At 37.8% G+C, this 20,086-nt stretch overlaps 1 protein-coding gene across 1 annotated transcript in view; it reads right to left on the bottom strand.

The window, feature by feature from the left end:
* Positions 1-20,086, bottom strand: part of DCC (DCC netrin 1 receptor) — a 954,381-nt gene that overhangs the window by 504,629 nt on the left and 429,666 nt on the right. Inside the window, exons 4-5 of the mRNA XM_074952368.1 lie at positions 9,724-9,874; positions 9,180-9,316 (exon numbers count right to left, since the gene is read on the bottom strand). Coding sequence (XP_074808469.1) covers positions 9,180-9,316; positions 9,724-9,874 — 288 coding nt within the window. The remainder of the gene's footprint in view (positions 1-9,179; positions 9,317-9,723; positions 9,875-20,086) is intronic.

Raw genomic sequence — 20,086 nt, 5'->3', positions numbered from 1 at the left:
GTGGAGTTGGGGCGGGGCCAGAGGGTGCAAACCGGCACCGGAGGAAGCAGCCTCTGGCTGCTATTATAAATTTGCCGCCCCTGCAAATTTGTTGGCCTAGGCATTAATACACTGCTGCTCTGCCTTGGTGGGTCCTGCGCTTATTTGCAGATTTGCTTGCCTCAGAGATTCACAGCAGCCCTCAGTTTGGCCACTTTTGCTAGTGGCTCAAACCTGCCGTTCACTCAGCTAACCTCATCACTGGCCAGCATGGGAAAAAGGAAGGGGAACAATCCCCGCAGTCTCTGCTGATCCACCAGTGGGTCGGGGAACATCCCAGAGACCTTCCCCTCTGGTGGAACCCACAGTCCAGGTCAACTCCTCCTGTGTCTGATCAGGAGTTGGGAGGTTTGGGGGGAACCCAGGCCTGCCCTCTGCTCCGGGTTCAGGCCAGGGCCCTGAGTGCCTCCTGGAACAGCTGCGTGACAGCTACAACTCCCTGGGCTACTTCCCCATGGCCTCCTCCCAACACCTTCTTTATCCTCACCAGAGGACCTTCCTCCTGGTGTCTGATAATGCTTGTACTCCTCAGTCCTCCAGCAGTACGCCTTCTCACTCTCAGCATTCTAGTTACCTGTATAGTTGTTGTTCTGCAGGTTTGAGGACACATATGCAGTAGATCATTAAACTATCCATACACAACAACAGATTACTACCTGCTATTGTGATGGTCTGTCCTTTTCGTAGAATAGATCTCACTTGTTATTATGCAGTACAGTTGAATCTTTTTATAAGGCTCAATCTGAGCAATTTCCATTCTGATTGTTATAGAGTATCTGACTGATCACTACAGCCAGATCTACAAAATGATACATTTCCTAAATTAGAGAGTTATGCATAGAAGTAGCAAAGGCATCATGCCAATACTGATCTTCCTGTGCAGATGGATTCAAACACTTTTTCCCACGGACCAATGCATTTCCATTGCCACAACAAAGATCTGGGGAAATCATCCTCAAATTCAGTATCTCCAACAATTTCCCCTAGGTCATTTTGAGAGAGCACCAACAACAAATAGCTCCTTTCTACATGCATATTCTGCTGTTGGGTGGAACATGAATATGCATAATAGCTGAAACTGGCAATAAGCGGAGTTTTATTCAAGCCTTTCCCATAAATAAGTAGCACAAGAGAGGTGTGGCCTGTGCGTTTGTAAGAACCTAGCCCACAGATGTATTGACAGGGACTACATTTTCAGAAGTGTCTGAATGAGTTAGGTGCTCAGTTCCCACTGAAATTCAATGTAAATTAGGTGCTTATTCTTAGATTACCAAACACCGTCCCCAGACATCCTTGATCTGGGTTCATTTTCAATTCACTCTTGTGAGAGCCCATTAAGGCAAGACACTAGCAGAATTTTTTCTATCATGCTGCTACAGACGGAACTGCTCACATCTGCACCAACAGGTTCAAGAAAGCAAGGAACATAGCAACAAAGAAAATGCTATCCTGGATACAGCAGTGCTCATCTTAGTCCAGCATCTGGTCTCTGACATTGACCAGTACCAGCAGATTCAGCATAAAGCAGAGTAAAGTTATGGAACACCACCTCAAAATGGAAAGTTTCTTCTTTACCCTTCATTCATTAGATGTTGACTAATGCATGGAAACATAGGGGCTTATATCCCTACCAAAACTCTATTTTTAAAATCTTTGTTTATAACAACTCTGGATGTTTTCATTATCCATATAAAATGTCCATTCTTTTTATAATCCTACTAAACTCTTAGTTTCAATGCTACCCTCAACATCCTTCTATATTCTAGCAGTAAAGTTTTCTTTCCTTGAGGCAAACTTGAACCAGAGACTCTAAGCAGACAAATCTTCATCACACCCCTCCATTTCTCCCCACACTTCTGCTTTTCTCTTTTTATTTCTGTTTCTCACCAAAAGCAAAGTTCACCTGGGATGCAAATCACAAGAAGGCTTACTTATGATCAAAACCTGTGAGGTACCCAGATTTCTCCACCCTCGGTGATACTGCCTTTATTGTGTGAGCCTTGCACGCAGGCACCCAACTTATGGGGTAAGATAAAACTTCCATCACAGCCTTAATAAAAACAGAGGGTCAACAAATATAACTTATTCTGTATGACACAAAGTCTACAATTTTCAATTACTTAAAAAAATGCTAGAAAAGGATTTAATAAGAATTTAAGATAAATACAGGGTATATCCCCAATAGCATTGCTTTTCATAACATTTGCAGTAACTGCATCTGTATCATCTTCATCATAATTTTTCCATTTTCTTCATAAGCATGATGCAACAGTGGATGGAGTGATTCTCAAGGAAACATTACAGCCTCTCAATCAATTGCATAAAACACATTCTGAACACTGTCCAAATGGGTGTTTACTAGACGTAAAATAACTGCTCCTATGGAGCCCTTAAAGTCTATTGATCGCACAATATGCATTTTAAAAATTTTCTAAATAAGAGAAAACAAAGATGAAAGGAAATATTGATCCATCCAGTTCAGCCCATCTTTTGGAATGACTAGCTGAATTTTAGCAGGTATAAAGTTGAAGTGCCAGCACTCCTCATAGATTCATCCATTCTTTTTTATGTTTGCAGCTCTTGTGACTTCTTTGAGCACGGGCAGCCTATCCCATTTCCCAACAGCACAATGCAAAATATTTTCCCAATGCCCAAGCTAAATACATTACTTTTACTTCATTCATGTCAACTCTTAAACATATTTTTGATACTTAATATTACTGTGAAAACACCAGGAAACAAAAGACATCAATGCAAAGCACGCCCTTACAGTTCCATGGAATTTAACCACACAATTCCCACTAATGCCACGAAGAGATAAATCGTAAAAAGAATGAGAAGAAAATGGACACTGCAGCATGATGTAACTAACAAGCCTCTCAGCAGCACTGAAGAGCTGGGGCATGGGGAAGCAAAAGAGGAGGGACTTCGATAACAGTAAGAGGAAATGACAGGGTGGATGAGTTATCCTCTTGCATCCTTAGTTTGCTTCTGCATTCACTTCTGATAGATACAGAAGAAATTTAAAAAAAAAACTCTGATATCCTGTATTCTACTTTTGGACCTTCACCTTATAGTGATGGTAAAAATGACTTGAAGGGAGTTTTTACAGCCTTTTGGGGATTTAAGATTTATTAATTTTTTTTAAAAATTGCCTGGGATAATGCATCATGGAACCATCTTTTGGATGATCTGTTTCCACTTTAGCTTTCCATCGCATACATAAACATACAATGTTCCAAATAGAATGATAGATTCAGTTAGAGAATAAGTGAAGAGCTTCAACTGTGTTTGGCATTCAGAATAAAACACCTGACTGAACAATCTACGTCAGCTAGCTGCTGTGGGATTAGCTATTGGCCACAAACAGAACATTCAAAAATATTAACAGAACAGACTGATATGGGATCCTTAACTCACCCTACCATGCAAAGGTAAAGAGGGACAGATCCTCAACTGGTGTAAATTGTCTTCACTCCAGCAAATTCAATGGAATTATTACAATTTCTACCAGTTGAGGATCTACCCTGGAATGTTTCTGTGTCAGGGATTTAAGAACAGTGAATGATCTTTTACAATGTGGAACTATTTTACCATTGATGTTTAGTAATATGGTGTATCCTTGGACATATTTTTCACATCCAGAGTAGACTGAATCCTTATATAAATGCTTCATGATTTGTGCCAAGCAGGGTAAGTTTAAAAGATGCTTCTGTAGCCTTAATATACAATTGTCTGGCTTTTGTTCCTAGGCATGTCAAACAATGTTATTTCAACACAGGGCTTTTCCCCTAGCATTTACTCTGTTCCTAAATTATTCACACACAGGAACATGCTCCAGGCCTCCATCAGTCAATATTTTTCATCCTTTTGATCTGTGTACACATCTTCTGGCAATGGACATTCCGGAGTGGAAATAAAACCAAACAAAGATTAGATTGACCATCCTTTGCAATACCGACTACCTCTTAGTCTTGGCAAACTAAACTAGACTTGTTGGAGACCTGGCTCATAACACCATGGAGGCTCATCCTTCTTGCTGGAAAATAAAACTGATGCAAAAAACAGTTCGTCCTGAAAACTCAATAGTAAAAGGTGCCTGTTTCCCTTGCTGCAGTTTGGAAGCATTTTCTAAGTTGTCTCTTTATAGATTAAATATAACTTGCTTTGTAAAAGCTATGAACGGTGTTTTTCTGTGAACACCACCTCTTGGACCCAGTCTTCTGTTCTTGTTGGCAATCTCTGTCTAGTCAGTAACCTGAAACCATGCAAAGCCAGTGTGCTAACCTTGCACTGTTGGGAAACAATTCACTTCTGTATTGCTCTGTATGCGACATTTACAGGATCTTTAAATCACAGAAAGAGAGAACAACAATTATGTTATGTACAATAATCTCAACCCAATTAAAAGTAGCTTTGAGATCCAAGTGCAATTTTATTATGAACCTGAAAATATGTCACATTAATATGGACGTGTTTATTTGATTAAAAATCTTCTTTATCCTCAAAAGGCTATGTACATCTTCCTGGACTTGACAGGCACAATTCTAACTCTATGTTATTTGAAATCTGGCAGTCACATTATGTTTGCCATTGGAATGTATAGAATTTAGAGACTGTCAGGGATATGCATTCATTACAATAAATGCTTGCAAAAGTCAGTTTTGCAAAATTAAGCTCCAATCCAGTGACTGGAACTGAAAACTCTGACTCTCACTCCAGCATAACACTGTGCTGAAATCAGTGGGATTCCATGCTGGAGTAAAGACCTATGCTTGATCAGTGCTATAATCCAGCCCACCTCAGGCCCATTCTTCCATACAGAAATGGCTAAAGAATCATAGAATCATAGAAGATTAGGGTTGGAAGAGACCTCAGGAGGTCATCTAGTCCAATCCCCTGCTCAAACCAGGACCAACACCAACTAAATAATCCCAGCCAAGGCTTTGTCAAGCCAGGCCTTAAAAACCTCTAAGGATGGAGATTTCACCACCTCCCTAGGTAACCCATTCCAGTGCTTCACCACCCTCCTAGTGAAATAGTGTTTCCTAATATCCAGCCTAGACCTCCTCCACTGAAACTTGAGACCATTGCTTCTTGTTCTGGTATCTGCCACCACTGAGAACAGACGAGCTCCATCGTCTTTGGAACCACCCTTCAGGTAACTGAAGGCTGCTGTCAAATCCCCCCTCACTCTTCCCTTCTGCAGACTAAATAACCCCAGTTCCTCAGCTTCTCCTCGTAAGTCATGTGCCCCAGCCCCCTAATCATTTTTGCTGCCCTCCGCTGGACTCTCTCCAATTTGTCCACATCCCTTCTGCAGTGGGGGCACCAAAACCAGATGCAATACTCCAGGTGTGGCCTCACCAGTGCCAAATAGAGGGGAATAATCACTTCCCTCGATCTTCTGGTAATGCTCCTACTAATTCAGCCCAATATGCCATTGGCCTTCTTGGCAACAAGGGCACTCTGATGACTCATATCCAGCTTCTCGTCCACTGTAATCCCCAGGTCCTGTTCTGCAGAATTGCTGCTTAGACAGTCGGTCCCCAGCCTGTAGCCGTGCATGGGATTCTTCCTTCCTAAGTGTAGAACTCTGCACTTGTCCTTGTTGAACCTCATCAGATTTCTGTTGGCCCAATCCTCCAATTTGTCTAGGTCATTCTGGACCCTATCCCTGCCCTCCACCGTATCTACCTCTCCCCCCAGCTTAGTGTTATCTGCAAACTTGCTGAGGGTGCAATTCGTCCCATCATCCAGATCATTAATAAAGATGTTGAACAAAACCGGCCACAGGACCGACCCCTGGGGCACTCTGCTTGATACCAGCTGCCAACTAGACATTGAGCTGTTGCTCACTAATATCTAAATGAAATCACTCAACTAAATCTCTTGAGAAAGAGATTTTGTTCAAGCTTTAAATTCACCTTCCAAAGATCAAACAGGAAGAATTCCAACCCCAAAAGATGAATGCTTCTAAAAGCTTAAGACGATCTAGAAAGAAGAGTTATAAGGGACACTCATTAGTCAACCTAACCATAGCAATCATCTTGCCAGTGATTGTCATCATTAAACAGCCTAGTCCTTTAAAATCATTGCCAAGCATGCAGCTGATTTATAAAGTGAGAAGGTAATATTTACTGGACTTTTAAACTTTCTACTGCACAAGGAGACACAACTGACATCCTGCCAAAAAGGATTTGTACGTGAAATATTCAGAGTTAAAAATTTGGCAACAAATATTATTTAGCCTTTCCAGCAACTTCGTTCCTTTCTGCATTTTTAGCATTATGGCCAGTGCAGGTGAGGGGTTGTTTTAAGATCCTCAAGAGAAATGATACCTAGGATCTTCCCAGTGAAAGACATTGGTTTTCCTGCCAGATAGTCTTTTATCTTTTAAATAATGAAGCTATCGCCCTATCATGTGATGCAACTAACTTTGATCTAGTATTAGCCCATTCACATAGCATTCAGGAAAAGATTTAATTATTGGAGTGTTTAATTTTTTAGGTGACACATGTAAAATGCTTTGCCCACCCTTTTCTCCAGAACATACTCTTACACAAACTGTTTACATGAAAACAATTATCTTTCTAATAAACAATGGATTCTTTACAACTAAATGTGCATTTGCAATTCACAGTTTTTGTTTGATAAATAACCCAACTTTTTCTGAAGAACATATACGGATTTATACCCCACCAATGGGAAATGAATAAACCATCAATTAATTATTACATGTCTATAAATTAGGCTAATGGTATGAGCAACTCTGGTAAACTTCTCAGAGAGTTTCCTACTTATGGAGATGAATTTAACAAATATATATGTCCAATTTTTATGAAAATAAGGATATATGGGGATTTCTATTGCCCTCCAAGTAGGTGTGTCGTTTTTGTTGAATCTTTTACATATTTACTATAGCAATACAAACATAATAATTGTTGCTAAGCAATATGATACATGGTGTTAATTTAAAGCTGCCACCCTACATGCTTATGAAAATAAATGACCAAACTTTTAAAAGTTATCAAAATTGTACTTCCAAAACTTACACCCACATTTCATTAGCTTATGTGACTAGACACTTATGCAAAAAAACCCAACCCACTTTACTTTGCATATACAATTGATTGTTTTGCATGCACAATGTTTGTATTATGCATTTTTATGTATTTTGCATGCATTTGCATGTTTCTGTGTCAAATTTAGATTTCATTTTCATTGTGCCAGTGATTGTGCTATCCCTTTATGTTGGTACAGCCCCAATCAAACTGTGGTCAATAAGTAACAAGTGCCGCCTTTTGAAACCTCTCTTCTACCATTCATATATGACCATTATCACTGAAGTATCTGAATCCAAGTTTGTCCCCAAAATTGTAGTACACTCCCCGTTACATAGTTCTCTCTGTATAAGCATGAAAATAAATGCAAAGTTAATTTCTATATAATGCATTTTTAGCATAACATTATTATATATTTATATAGAGTCATAGTCCAGCAATAGTAAAGTGCATTATAGAGAACAAAGACATGGGCTGAGATTTTCAAGTCCCGAAAGGATTTGGATATGAAATTTCTATTAACTTTCATGGAAACTGGATAGCCAAATCCTCTACAGAGCATTGAAATTTCAGCTTTGGCCCATGCCACAGGATCCTGCAATCTACTATAGGCGAGAAAAAAAGAAGATTCACATAAATAGCTGCAGTTCTTTATAATTTCATTGTTGGTTTCTGATCAGCATCTTTCGGCAAAGCTAAATAAGCCTTTTATCCCAGAAGTTTTCTTCCATTTCTGTGTTTGATTCTTTGCAGATTGGAAATGTAGGTTTACAATAAATAGTTAAGGTGAACTTTTTGCAATTATAAAGTCATTTTTTAATTTTCAAAATGTAGCCAATAAAACAGTATATTGTATTAATGTACCTAAAGCAATAGAAAGAAAGTTTCCATCATGTGTAATTACTATAACGTTGCATTATGATTTGATAAAAGGATATTGTTATACAAGCATTGAATATCCTATAATCCAACTTTGGGCTCTGTTCTCTAATGGAAGTATTTTAATGCATAAGCTTTAAAACCAGAATGCAAAACGAACAGCACATTGAAATTATGCTATTGTTTGACGAAGTATTATCTATGTAGTTTCTTGAATCTTATTGAATAATGCTAATGCAGCTTGGTATTGTTCTCCGATTAAAAAAACACAACACTTCTCAGAATTTATTATAATTCTGGTTCTATTAAAATTTGACACAATAGGGGAGAAAAGCCTGTTTCAAAATTTCTAGGACATCTTTTCACATGTTTCTCAGACAACATATTTTGTTAGTTAGCCACTAAACCTACCATCTGAAATAGAGGAGAAAACATTTTTATGTAGAAGGTAAAACTAGAGTGACCAGATGTCCTGATTTTATAGGGACAGTCCTGATATTCGGGGCTTTTTCTTATATTGACCTATTATGCCCCACCCCCTACCCTGATTTTTCTATCTGTTCACTCTAAGTAACACAGGAAATCCTCACTGCATCATTGCTCAGTGGGTAGCATGAAAGGTGATCTTCCAAACTTGGGGGTGGGAAACAACATATTTTTGCTTGAATTCCTGATCTTCAACCCAAAGGTTTTTAAAGCCTGGCCATTAAAAGCAACAACATAGGCACATAATACCAGATGCTAAAGCAAGGCCATGGAGTCATAAGAGAAAGAGAAAACAGTAAATCAATTTCAGTAAGCAATACTATAGTTATGCACAACTTGCTAAAATAAGATTGCAGATCACCATTGTCTCCATTTGTGATGCCATAAACAAGAAAAAACAGCTAACTGAATGGAGCAAGTTGGGATTTGACACCAACAAATATTCTACTAGCAATTAGATTATAAGCCATAGACATCGTAAGAAGTTTTATTCTGCTGTTTTATGTTCTTCCATGAGGTATATTGATTATGTGTATATACTGTTTATAGGTGAGTGAAAATCCTGTTCAAAGAAGGGTGGGAACCCCACCAGTTTAGAGATAAGTACATGGAGACCCGCAGAGGAAGGAGTTATATAAGCGCTAATGGTTATCAACATTCTTGGGAAAGCAAAGGACTCCTCTTGAACAGAGTCTGAAAATCTGTACTCACCCATAACTGTGAGCTCTGCAGAGGCACTACTGTTCTCATTCTTGTAGCTGACAATGCAAGTGTATGTCCCAGAATCGTCATCAGTCACATTAGAAATAAGTAAGTTACTGCCAGCCAATAATGAATATTTTTTGGATCTGTAACATTGACAAAAAAAAATCCATGTTCACATTAATCTCCAATGAAAAGTACTCAGGATCTAAGGTACTCCATAGAGACTTCTAGGTGAGCTAGCTCTGATCTTACAATGTTGTTATTAAATGTGATAATTAACTTTTGAATGCCGCTCTACCTGATTTAAATAGCATTTCATAAAAGAAGACATTTATGGCCAAATTCTGCCCTCAGATGTGCATGCACAGCTGCAAAGGAAGAAAACAGGAGTTTCATGTGCACATCCAGTCTTATTATTACTTAAAATGAAAGCTTGATCTCCTCAAAGCTGAACCAAATTGACAACACTTAAAATGGTAGTTAATGTTTTACCCTTACTTCACCCTGGGAAACAAATTTTCCTTACATAAGAGACCTTAGTATTAAATACCTGACAGGAATAATTTCATCTCCTCGCATCCATGTGAAGGTGGGTGTGGGAAACCCAGAAACACAACACTCAAGAACGGCATCTTTTCCCTCAAGGGCTACCACATTTGATGGTCTCTGCAGGAATAATTGCTGTCTGTGCAAACCTGGATCTGTGAAGGAAAAAGAGAGAGTTATCATAAAATGCTGTTTGATTTCAGAACAGGGAATCAAAACAGCCTGTCACTAATGGACCCAAGGAATTCAGGTCTTCAAGTCTTCTCTCTGAAGAGGAAAAAAAAACAGTAATAAAGAACTATAGAAAGGACTATGGAATGGAGATCTGATGGAGCTGTTTGTGGGTGGAAGCCAATGGAGCTGCTTGATTCTGGGGCAATGTTATCTTTTTGAATAGCTGTAGAAGCATTCTTTAGAGATTGGAGTCAGAGCTGAGTCTTGGGAAGGCCACAGAAAACGTTGCACTCAAGCAAGAAGAGACAAAGGCATGTATAATGATGTCAGAAAAGCTGGGGTCAAGGTAGTCACGGTATTTTGAAAGTGTTGATAAGCAGATTGATAAATATGAGAGGTGAAAGAGAGGAAAAGGGAAACTCTAGTAAATCAAGGAAGTCATCAAGATTATGAACCATGGACATAAACGGAAAGTCTGAATTGAGAAGGAAGCTAGGAGAAAGAGTAGTGTCCAAAAAGCTCCTTTGGCTCAAGGGAGGCTCCTGAGACAAATTTACTGGGTGATGTTGAGACACAGCTTCAAATTTAGTTGGTAGTAAGGAAGGCAGAAAATAGACAGAAAGGGTGACCAGGAAAGAGTCAAAGTAGTGAAAAGATTGGACAAAGACAGACAGATATTCCTATATTTGTTTACTGTGTATATAATAGCAAGCATCGAGAAGTTTAACAAAGGTATCACTTTACTTTACAGGGTAGATAAAACACTTGAGAACAGAACTGTGGAAATTCCTGATATGTCATGGGGATGAGATGTCTTAAGTCTGTTCCAACTCTATTTAAAATGATTTCAGAATATATATATAGAGATATACACACACACACACACACACACAGAGTAACTACCATTACACATACTTCCATTTCACCTGATAAACACTGACACCTGCAAATCTCACTTAAGTTAGCAGGAAGCCACAGTATTTAGGATCTCAGGTCCAAAGTAATGGCTCTGTTTTACCAAACATATAGCTAGAAATTTTATTTATTTGTATGCACTGGCTTATCTGTTGCTCCATGTCTACCATACACCCAGCCTTCCAAGATACACATGCCATGCCCAACTGCAAGTTAGTAGACACAGCACAGGATTTACTTTGTGAAATTCTATGAGCTTCATTATGCTGGAAGTTGGATTAGATGATCAAACTGGTCGATAAGATCACTACCTTAGAAGGTGTAACTTAAAGATACAGTAGACATAGAGAAGTAAAATCTAAATGCTGCTTTAAAAATGCCAATTTTCCAAGCTAAAAACAGTTGTGAACAGAACTGAATAAGAGACAATATTTGAACATAAAAATTTGAATGCCAATTACGAATTGTGACTGCTTTATTATATGCTCAGAAAAACCCACTCTTCTGCTACCATGAAAGAAGGCTTCTTTGGTTAAAAAAGTCCTGATTAAGAGGGGAGATAAAGGCAGCAGTAAAAACTAATACACAGAAAACAAATTAAAAAGTGAGGAAGCTGATAGCAATGAATACAAACCAGGAGTTAGGAAATGCTAAAAATGAGACCAAAGGTATCAATGAAAAAAAGAAAATTTGCAGCCAGTAAGCTTAAGGGCATTAAGAAATAATTCTTTAAATAGATCAAGAATAAATTAAAGGATAGCACTAGAATAGGTCCGAATAACACTCAAGGATGATAAAATTATGCATCATGATGCAGAAAAGGCAGAAATATTCAATAAATATTTCTCTTGTATATTTGGAAAGAATCTGTTTGATATATTCCTATATTACAGTGATAATTAAATATTTTTTACTCCATCAGAATCTAGGGACAATGTTAAATTTGATAATGGCTATTTAGCATCTTGTTTAGCCATTCTTAAAAAAATGTTCCCAGATAACAGCATCCTCCTTTTTCAGATCAAGACATTATTAACTGGAGGTAAATCAATGAAGCAGGAAATAGTTTTATTTTAAAAAAACTGAAAAAATTTCTGATCTGTTATTTCTCAGGCTGTCAAGTGATTAAAAAAAATTAATCATGATTTATCGCACGATTAGTCATGCTGTTAAATTATAGAAAACCATTTATTTAAATATTTTTGGATGTTTTCTACGTTTTCAAATATTTTTATTTCAATTACAATATAGAATATGAAGTCTACACTGCTCACGTTAGACTCACCTCACACTTGGGAAAGCAACCCCCCCATCCTTTCATGTATTTATACCTGCTCCTGTATTTTCACTCCATGCATCTGATGAAGTGGGTTCTAGCCCATGAAATCTTATGCCCAAATAAATTTGTTAGTCTCTAAGGTGCCTCAAAGACTCCTCGTTGTTTTTGCTGATATAGACTAACAAGGCTACCACTCTGAAAACTGCTTACTTTGTATTTATTTTTTATTACAAATATTTGTATTGTAAAAAAACCAAAAGAAATAGTATTTTTCAATTCTCATAATACAAGTACTGTTGTGCAATCTCTTTATCATGAAAGTTGAACTTACCAATATAGAAGTATGTGCAAAAAATAACTTCATTCAAAAATAAAACAATGTAAAACTTTAGAGCCTACAAAGTCCACTCAGTCCTACTTCTTGTACAGTCAATTACGCAGACAAATAAGTTTGTTCACATTGCAGGAGATAATGCTGCCCACTTCTTGTTTATAATGTCATCTGAAAGTGAGAACAGGCATTTGTATGACACTGTTATAGCCGGCATCTCAAGATATTTACATGCCAGATATGCTAAAGATTCATATGTCTCTTCATGCTTCAACCATCATTCCAGAGGAAATACGTCCAGGCTGATGATGGGTTTCTCCTAGGTAATGATCCAAAGCAGTGTGGACTGATGCACATTCATTTTGATCATCTGAGTCAGATGCCACCAGCAGAAGGTTGATTTTCCCTTTTTTGGTGGTTCAGGTTCTGTAGTTTTCGCATCAGAGTGTTGTGCTTTTAAGAATTCTGAAAGCATGCTCCACACTTCGTCCCTCTCAAATTTTAAAAGGCACTTCAGATTCTTAAACCTTGGGTCGAGTGCTGTAGCTATCTTTTGAAATATCACATTGGTACCTTCTCTGAGTTTTGTCAAATCTGCTGTGAAAGTGTTCTTAAAAAGAACAACATCATTGGAGACTGTTATAACATGAAATATGTGGCAGAATGCAGGTAAAACAGCAGGAAACATACAATTCTCCCCGAAGGAGTTCAGTCATAAATTTAATTAATGCATTATTTTTTTAACAAGCATAGTCAGCATGGAAACATGTCCTCTGGAACGGTGGCTGAAGCATGCAGAGGCATATGAATGTTTAGCATATCTGGCATATAATGCCAGCTACAAAAGTGCCATGTGAACGCCTGTTCTCACTTTCACGTAAATAAGAACTGGGCAGCATTATCGCCTGTAAATGTAAACTAACTTGTTTGTCAAGTGATTGGCTGAACAAGAAGTAGGACTAAGTGGACTTGTAGGCTCCAAAGTTTTACATTATTTTTGTTTTGGATTGCAATTATGTAACAGAAAAATCTACATTTGTAAGTTGCACTTTCAAGATAAAGAGATTTCACTATAGTACCTGTATTAGGTACACTGAAAAATATTATTTCTTTTGTCTATCATTTTTACAATGCAAATATTTGTAATAAAAAATAATAATATAAAGTGAGCATGGTACACTTTGTATTCTGTGTGTATTTAAAATCAATATATTTGAAAATGTAGGTAGTCATCCCAAAATATTTAATAAATTTCAATTGGTATTCTATTGTTTAACAGTGTGAAATATTAATCACAATTAATATTTTAATCAATTAATTTTTTGAGTTAATCGCATTAGTTAACTGTGATTAATCGACAGCCCTAGTTATTTCACGTGTTTTTCTCTTGCTTCAGTTTTGCCTGGCCACATTTTTGATATAGCTAAAGTGTATTAGATACACATACTTTAATGGAAACCCTAATAAAAATGATACAGCTAGATTAGTGACTTTTTAAATTGGAAAATGCTTATCTGAATGTGAAATTGCCAAATTTCATCTAAATCTGAAATTTATTCAGCCTTTCTTTGAGGATAACTTCAAATCATAGCTTAAACTATTTAGATGAAATAACTAAGATAGACTCAAAAATCTAAGTTGCAAGGAAACTTGTTTATTTATATAAATCTTCCTTAGACCAGAACTTTAAAACAGGAGGCTTGATGCTTGAGCACATTTGCCCACCTGCATTAGCATGTGTAAACAACATGATTGTGTGGACAAATGGCAACCAGCACAGGCAATCACGCGGTTTCTCAGTATACATATGTATAATACCATTGCATAATCGTGCTTCTGCTTTTTTTTCCTTCAAAATTTGTTATTTAGTCATCCAAGCCTCATTTGTCTGACTTCTCTCACCCTCTGACTACCTATTTCCTAGCTGGGCTACTTTTTTTTATATCTCCAGTAGTTTCTAAATTTGCATTGTCGTGCCTTAGACTCAACCCAGCTGCCTCTCTCTCTCTGTCATCTAGCTGCTTCTACTTATTAATGTACAAATTTCCTGGCACAAGAAGGAGGAACTGTGCTGTATGGTAACAAACACCATTTCAATATCTGCCCCACTAAGACCTTAAAAGTGCAAGGCCAGATCTCTATCTGAACTTTTCTTTCCTGCTTAGCCACAGAAATGCTAGTTGAAAAGGCAGCATTATCTACACATCCGTATTTCATTTGCAAGTCCACTTCAAAAGCAGATACAAATTATAAATGAGTAATTCTTGAAACATCAGCAGAATTGAATGAAAGCTCTACCTGAGTGAGGGAGTGCAAGGCATGGCCAGAGACTGTAGCAGAATGGTACATAAAGATCTTAATAGAAAATCAGTTACAAAAAGAAAGGATGAGGAAATCACCTACAATTTTCTGAAAAGCAAAGGGAAGAACAGAATCTTTGGTCTCAGATCCCTGAAGTCTACTTAGAAATGGTAGGAACTCCTGCACAAAGGGGGGCAAGACCCTGGAAGGTGCTGAGGACCTCCTGGAAGTTGATGACTGTGCTCTCATCTCCCATATACGTCAATAAGAGTTAAATGTGCTCAATGTTTCCCCAAAGATGATCAGCCACAGAATCAGGACCTTAGCCCTTCCTTATGCCAGCTGTATAAAGGCTGTAAGTAGTTTTTGAACAAGAGGGATCAGGTAGTAGCTAATAAATTGTATTTAATTGCTGAGCAAATATGACATTTTGGGTATTGAATGCTAGTCCCACCATCAATATTTGGAAACAAGAATTGATCTGCTATCTCAGGCTATCAAACCTGACATATAATCCCAACAAATAACTGAACAAAACTCACATGTGCTGGTTAACTGGAATGTGAAAAAGAATGTCAATTTTAACCTAAAATAATGCAACTGAAAATAACACACATCACGGTGTTATACAAACTATTTTTTTGTGCCATGAAAGGAAGAACTGCTTTTAACACACACTGATTACTTAACAATTAGTGTATTTATTACCGTTACTTTTTGTTTTTTATGTTTGATTGGGCAGATCCTCAGCTGATCTAAAAAGTCCAATGAAGTCAGAGGAGCTATGTCAATTTAATCAGCTGAGATTATGGTCCAATATGATTTTATTAGTGATATTCAGTGAAAAAAAATCTATTGATTATGAAAGTTTACTGGATTATATTTTTACTTAGCAATAAGAAGGTAAAATAGCAATAAAAATATTACAAATTCATTTCCTGTATTTTTGCCCAAATTATATGCAATTTGTCACTTGTACTTATCATAGTCACACTCTATACATGAAGACAGAAGAAAAAAGGGAAGAAGAAAAGAATGTCATAATAAAAGAAATAGAAACTAAATACTGTAATAACACTCAGCTATGCCTAAAGAAAAAGGGAAGTGGTCAAAAAAAGAATTCACCCTGCCCCTTATGCATCCTTCACAGACATTGTACTCTGACACACAATGATCATGAAAGCCTGTCATGTACAGACAACCCATAGCCCCGCTCTGCCCCAACCAGTTAGTAGACCTGGGATAGCATATACTGAACCATTTAAAAGGGGGTCATTCAGGCCCATGCTACCCCAATGCACGTGGAGGTCTATGTTCCACTAGAGCATCTGGACGCTCGCCCAGTTCAGAAGGAGTGCACACTGAACCCTCTCAAATATTATGGCAGGGAGCAATTAGGCATGATCTCTTAGTGAATCTGGAGGCCCCGGTTTAAACACCAATAGCTTGATTCTGTCCTTACATAAGAATGGCCAATAGTCCATCTAGCCCAGTATCCTGTCTCTGACAGAGGTCAATGCCAACTGCGTCAGAGGGAATAAACAGAACAGGGAAATTATTGAGTGATCCATCCCATCATCCACTCCCACCTTCTGGCAATTGGAGGTTTGGGTATACCCAAAGCAGAGGGTAGCATCTCAGCTAACAGCCATTGATAGACCTATTGTCCATGGACTTATACAATTCTTTTTTTGAACCCAGTTACGCTTTTGGCCTTCACAGCATCCCCTGGCAATGAGTTCCACAGGTTGACTGTGCATTGTGTGAACAAGTACTTCCTTTGGTTTGTTTTTAACCTGCTGCCAATTAGTTTCTTTGGGTGTCCCCTGGTTCTTGTGTTAAGTGAAGGGGTAAATAACACTTTTTTATTCACTTTCCCCAAACCATTCAGGACTTTATAGACCTTTATCATATCCCCCTTAGTTGTCTCTTTTCCAGGCTGAAAAGTCCCAGTCTTCTTTAATCTCTCCTCATATGGAAGCTGTTCCAAAACCTTAATTTTTGTTGCCCTTCTCTGTACCTTTTCCAATTCTAATATATCTTTTTTGAGATGAGGCAATTAGAATTGCACACAGTATTCAATGTGCTCATACCATGGATTTATATAAAGACATTATGATATTTACTGTCATAGTATCTATCAATTTCCTAATAGTTCCTAACTTTTTGTTAACTTTTTCGATTGGCGGTTCACACTGAGCAGGTGTTTTCAGAGAACTATTCACAATGACTCCAAAATCTCTTTCTTGATTGGTAATGGCTAATTTAGAACCCCATCATTTTGAATGTATAGCTTCGATTATGTATTCAAATGTGCATTATTCTGCATTTATCAACACTGAATTTCATCTGCCATTTTGTTGTTCAGTCACTCAGTTTTGTAAAATCCCTTTATAATTCCTTGCAGTCTGCTTTGGACTTAGCTACGCTGAGTAATTTTGTATCGTCTGTAAATTTTGCCATCTCATTGTTGACCCCTTTTTCCAGATCATTTATGAATATGTTGAATATCACTGGTCCTATTACGGATCCCTGGAGGACACTACTATTTACCTCTCTCCATTCTGAAAACTGACCATTTATTCCTATCCTTTGTTTCCTGTCTTTTAACCAGTTATTGATCCATGAGAGGACCTTCCCTCTTATCCCATGACAGTTTACTTTGCTTAAGAGCCTTTGGTGAGGGACCTTGTCAAAAGCTTTCTGAAAAGTCCAAGTACACTATATCCACTGGATCATTCTTGTCCACACGCTTGTTGACCCCCTCAAAGAAACGTACTAGATTGGTGAGGCATGATTTCCCTTTAGAAAGGCCATGTGGACTCTCCCCCAACACATTGTGTTCATCTATGTACCTGGTAATTCTATTCTTTCATATAGTTTTTCATCAATTTGTCTAGTACTGAAGATAGGCTTACTGGCATGTAATTGCCAGGATCACATCTGGAGCTTTTTTTTAAAATTGGCATCATATTAGCTACTGTTCAGTCAGCTGGTACAGAAGCTGATTGAAGTGATAAGTTACATACCACAGTTAGTAGTTCTTCAATTTCATATATCAGTTCCTTCGGAACTCTCAGGTGAATACCATCTGGTCCTGCTGACTTATTACTGCTTAATTTATCAATTTCTTCCAAAATCTCCTCTATTGACACCTCAGACTGGGACAGTTCCTCAGATTTGTCACCTAAAAAGAATGGCTCGTGTATGGGAATCTCCCTCACATCATCTACATTGGAGATGGATACAAAGAATTAATTTAGGAAGTACTTTTATCCCCATTTCACAGATGAGGAACTGAGACCCAGACAGATTCAGTGACTTATCCTAAGTCAATCGGGAAGTCTGTGGCAGAGCAGGGAATTAAACTCTGGTCTCCCCACTCCCAGGGTAGTGCCCTCATCATAATTTATTGTTATTATTATTAATCATCATTTACTGATTATTCCTTTAATCAAACCAGGGGTATGTTGTAGGTCTGTATCGTATCTTATTAATAAGGGTTGTGATGCATTTAATCTCATATCAAATGGAATTAGGCAAGAATAATTCAAATTCTGTTTAATATCTCACCCCGTAAGCCTCCCCAAGTAGGAACAACAAAGGAATTTGCAGGGAATTTGGCTCATTCAGTGTTACAGAAATGGAGAGTGCCTGGCCGGAGATAGAGACTGTCACTACTGCATTTGAGCTATGCTGTACATTACTATGAAAATGGGAACTGGTTCCATACAATGACCTATTTTGCTGGCCTGCAATACACAGTTTCTCATTCTACTAAATTACTTTTGCACTACAGTCCATTAGTAAGAGTTGTTCAGCTGAAAGAAAACTATCATATATATGAATTTTGCTGAACATATTTGCTAATAATGTATATCAGGCCAGTACAATGTTATTTTATTATTGCAGCAGTTTTTCTATTGCAAACTGCAGAACAGATTCCTTTAATATGACATTAATGTCTGTAAGTGCTCATAGTCACATTTCTAAATTTGATTAGAAGAGATAAGATTCAGACTTACTAAAACGCAATTTTGCTCTCTCCTGTCACAGAGACAAGGACAAACCAATTCCCTGACCTGATCTTACCATCACGCCTAGAGGCTGCATAGTTAATCCTACCAAAAAAGCAAAGGTTATGTGTGAACAACGATAGAGAAATCTGTCATTAAAATGATACTGATCTGTCAATATACAGACTGCATTAAAGTGTATAACCACAATGTACGAACGTGTTTGGGATTTTGCTTCCCTCCACCCCGAAGGAAATTCAGGCCTGGCTTAGCAGAGCTATAGGATGTCATATGAGCCTATGCGGATAAGCAATAAAGAGGTAAAAAGATCATAACATTCGTACGGACACCCATCAAGGCATTCTTCTTGCTACAGTATTTGCAAAATACTTTTACAGTCTGCAAGAGAGGCAGTGTCAACTAATGGTTGGACTATGGGATTAGGAGTCAGCTTTGCGGCTGCCTTGCTGTGTGACCTTGAACCTTCGGTTTTCCTGACCTGTGATGGGAATAAAAATATTTACAAGCCTTTGAAATAATGAACAACTTATTATTGGGGTTATTACTTTTAGCTATTTAGGGGGAGAGTTTGGGGGTTTTTTTAAATTAAATATATCAGAATTTTGTCAAGAAAACAGTTGCTTTGGAAAAGCTTCTTCCGCTGCGATTTAATTGTCAGTGGCAAAATGTTACAGAATGAGGAACTGTAATATAGCTAAATTAGTCCATATCCTTAATAAATTATGAATTCATGCAGTCAAGAAAATATGAATGTAACCCTGCATAATTCCTTTAACCCCTCTCAATATTGCTCTGTTTATACATTCAGAGATTGCATTAGCTCTTTTGGCCACAGGGCCACATTGGAAGCTCATGATTACCATTACCCCCAAGTTTTGTTCACAGTCACTGCTTCCCATCCTGCAAGACTAGCCTGCATTCTTTCTTCCTAGATGTATGACTCTACATTTGGCCATATTGAAATATGTATTGTTTGCTCACGCACACCTTACCAAACAACCCAGATCACTCTGTATTACTGACCTGTCCTCTCCATTATGTACCACTCCACTTCCCCAATCTTTGGGTCATCTGGAAACTTTATCAGTAATGATTTTATGTTATCTTCCATTAATACAAAATGTTAAACAGCACAGGGCCAAAAACCCATCCCTGCTGGACTCCACTAGAAACACCTCTGCTCAGTGATGATTCGCCATTTACAATTACATTTTGAGACCTATCAGTTAGCCAGTTTCTTAATCCATTTAATGTGTGCCATATTGATTTTGTATTGTTCCAGTTTATTAATCCAAATGTCATGTGGTACCAAATCAAACGGCTTACAGAA

The sequence above is a fragment of the Natator depressus genome, chromosome 5 (assembly GCF_965152275.1).
Source record: "Natator depressus isolate rNatDep1 chromosome 5, rNatDep2.hap1, whole genome shotgun sequence".
Taxonomy (NCBI): domain Eukaryota; kingdom Metazoa; phylum Chordata; order Testudines; family Cheloniidae; genus Natator; species Natator depressus.
This window is presented reverse-complemented; position numbering and strand designations above follow the sequence as displayed.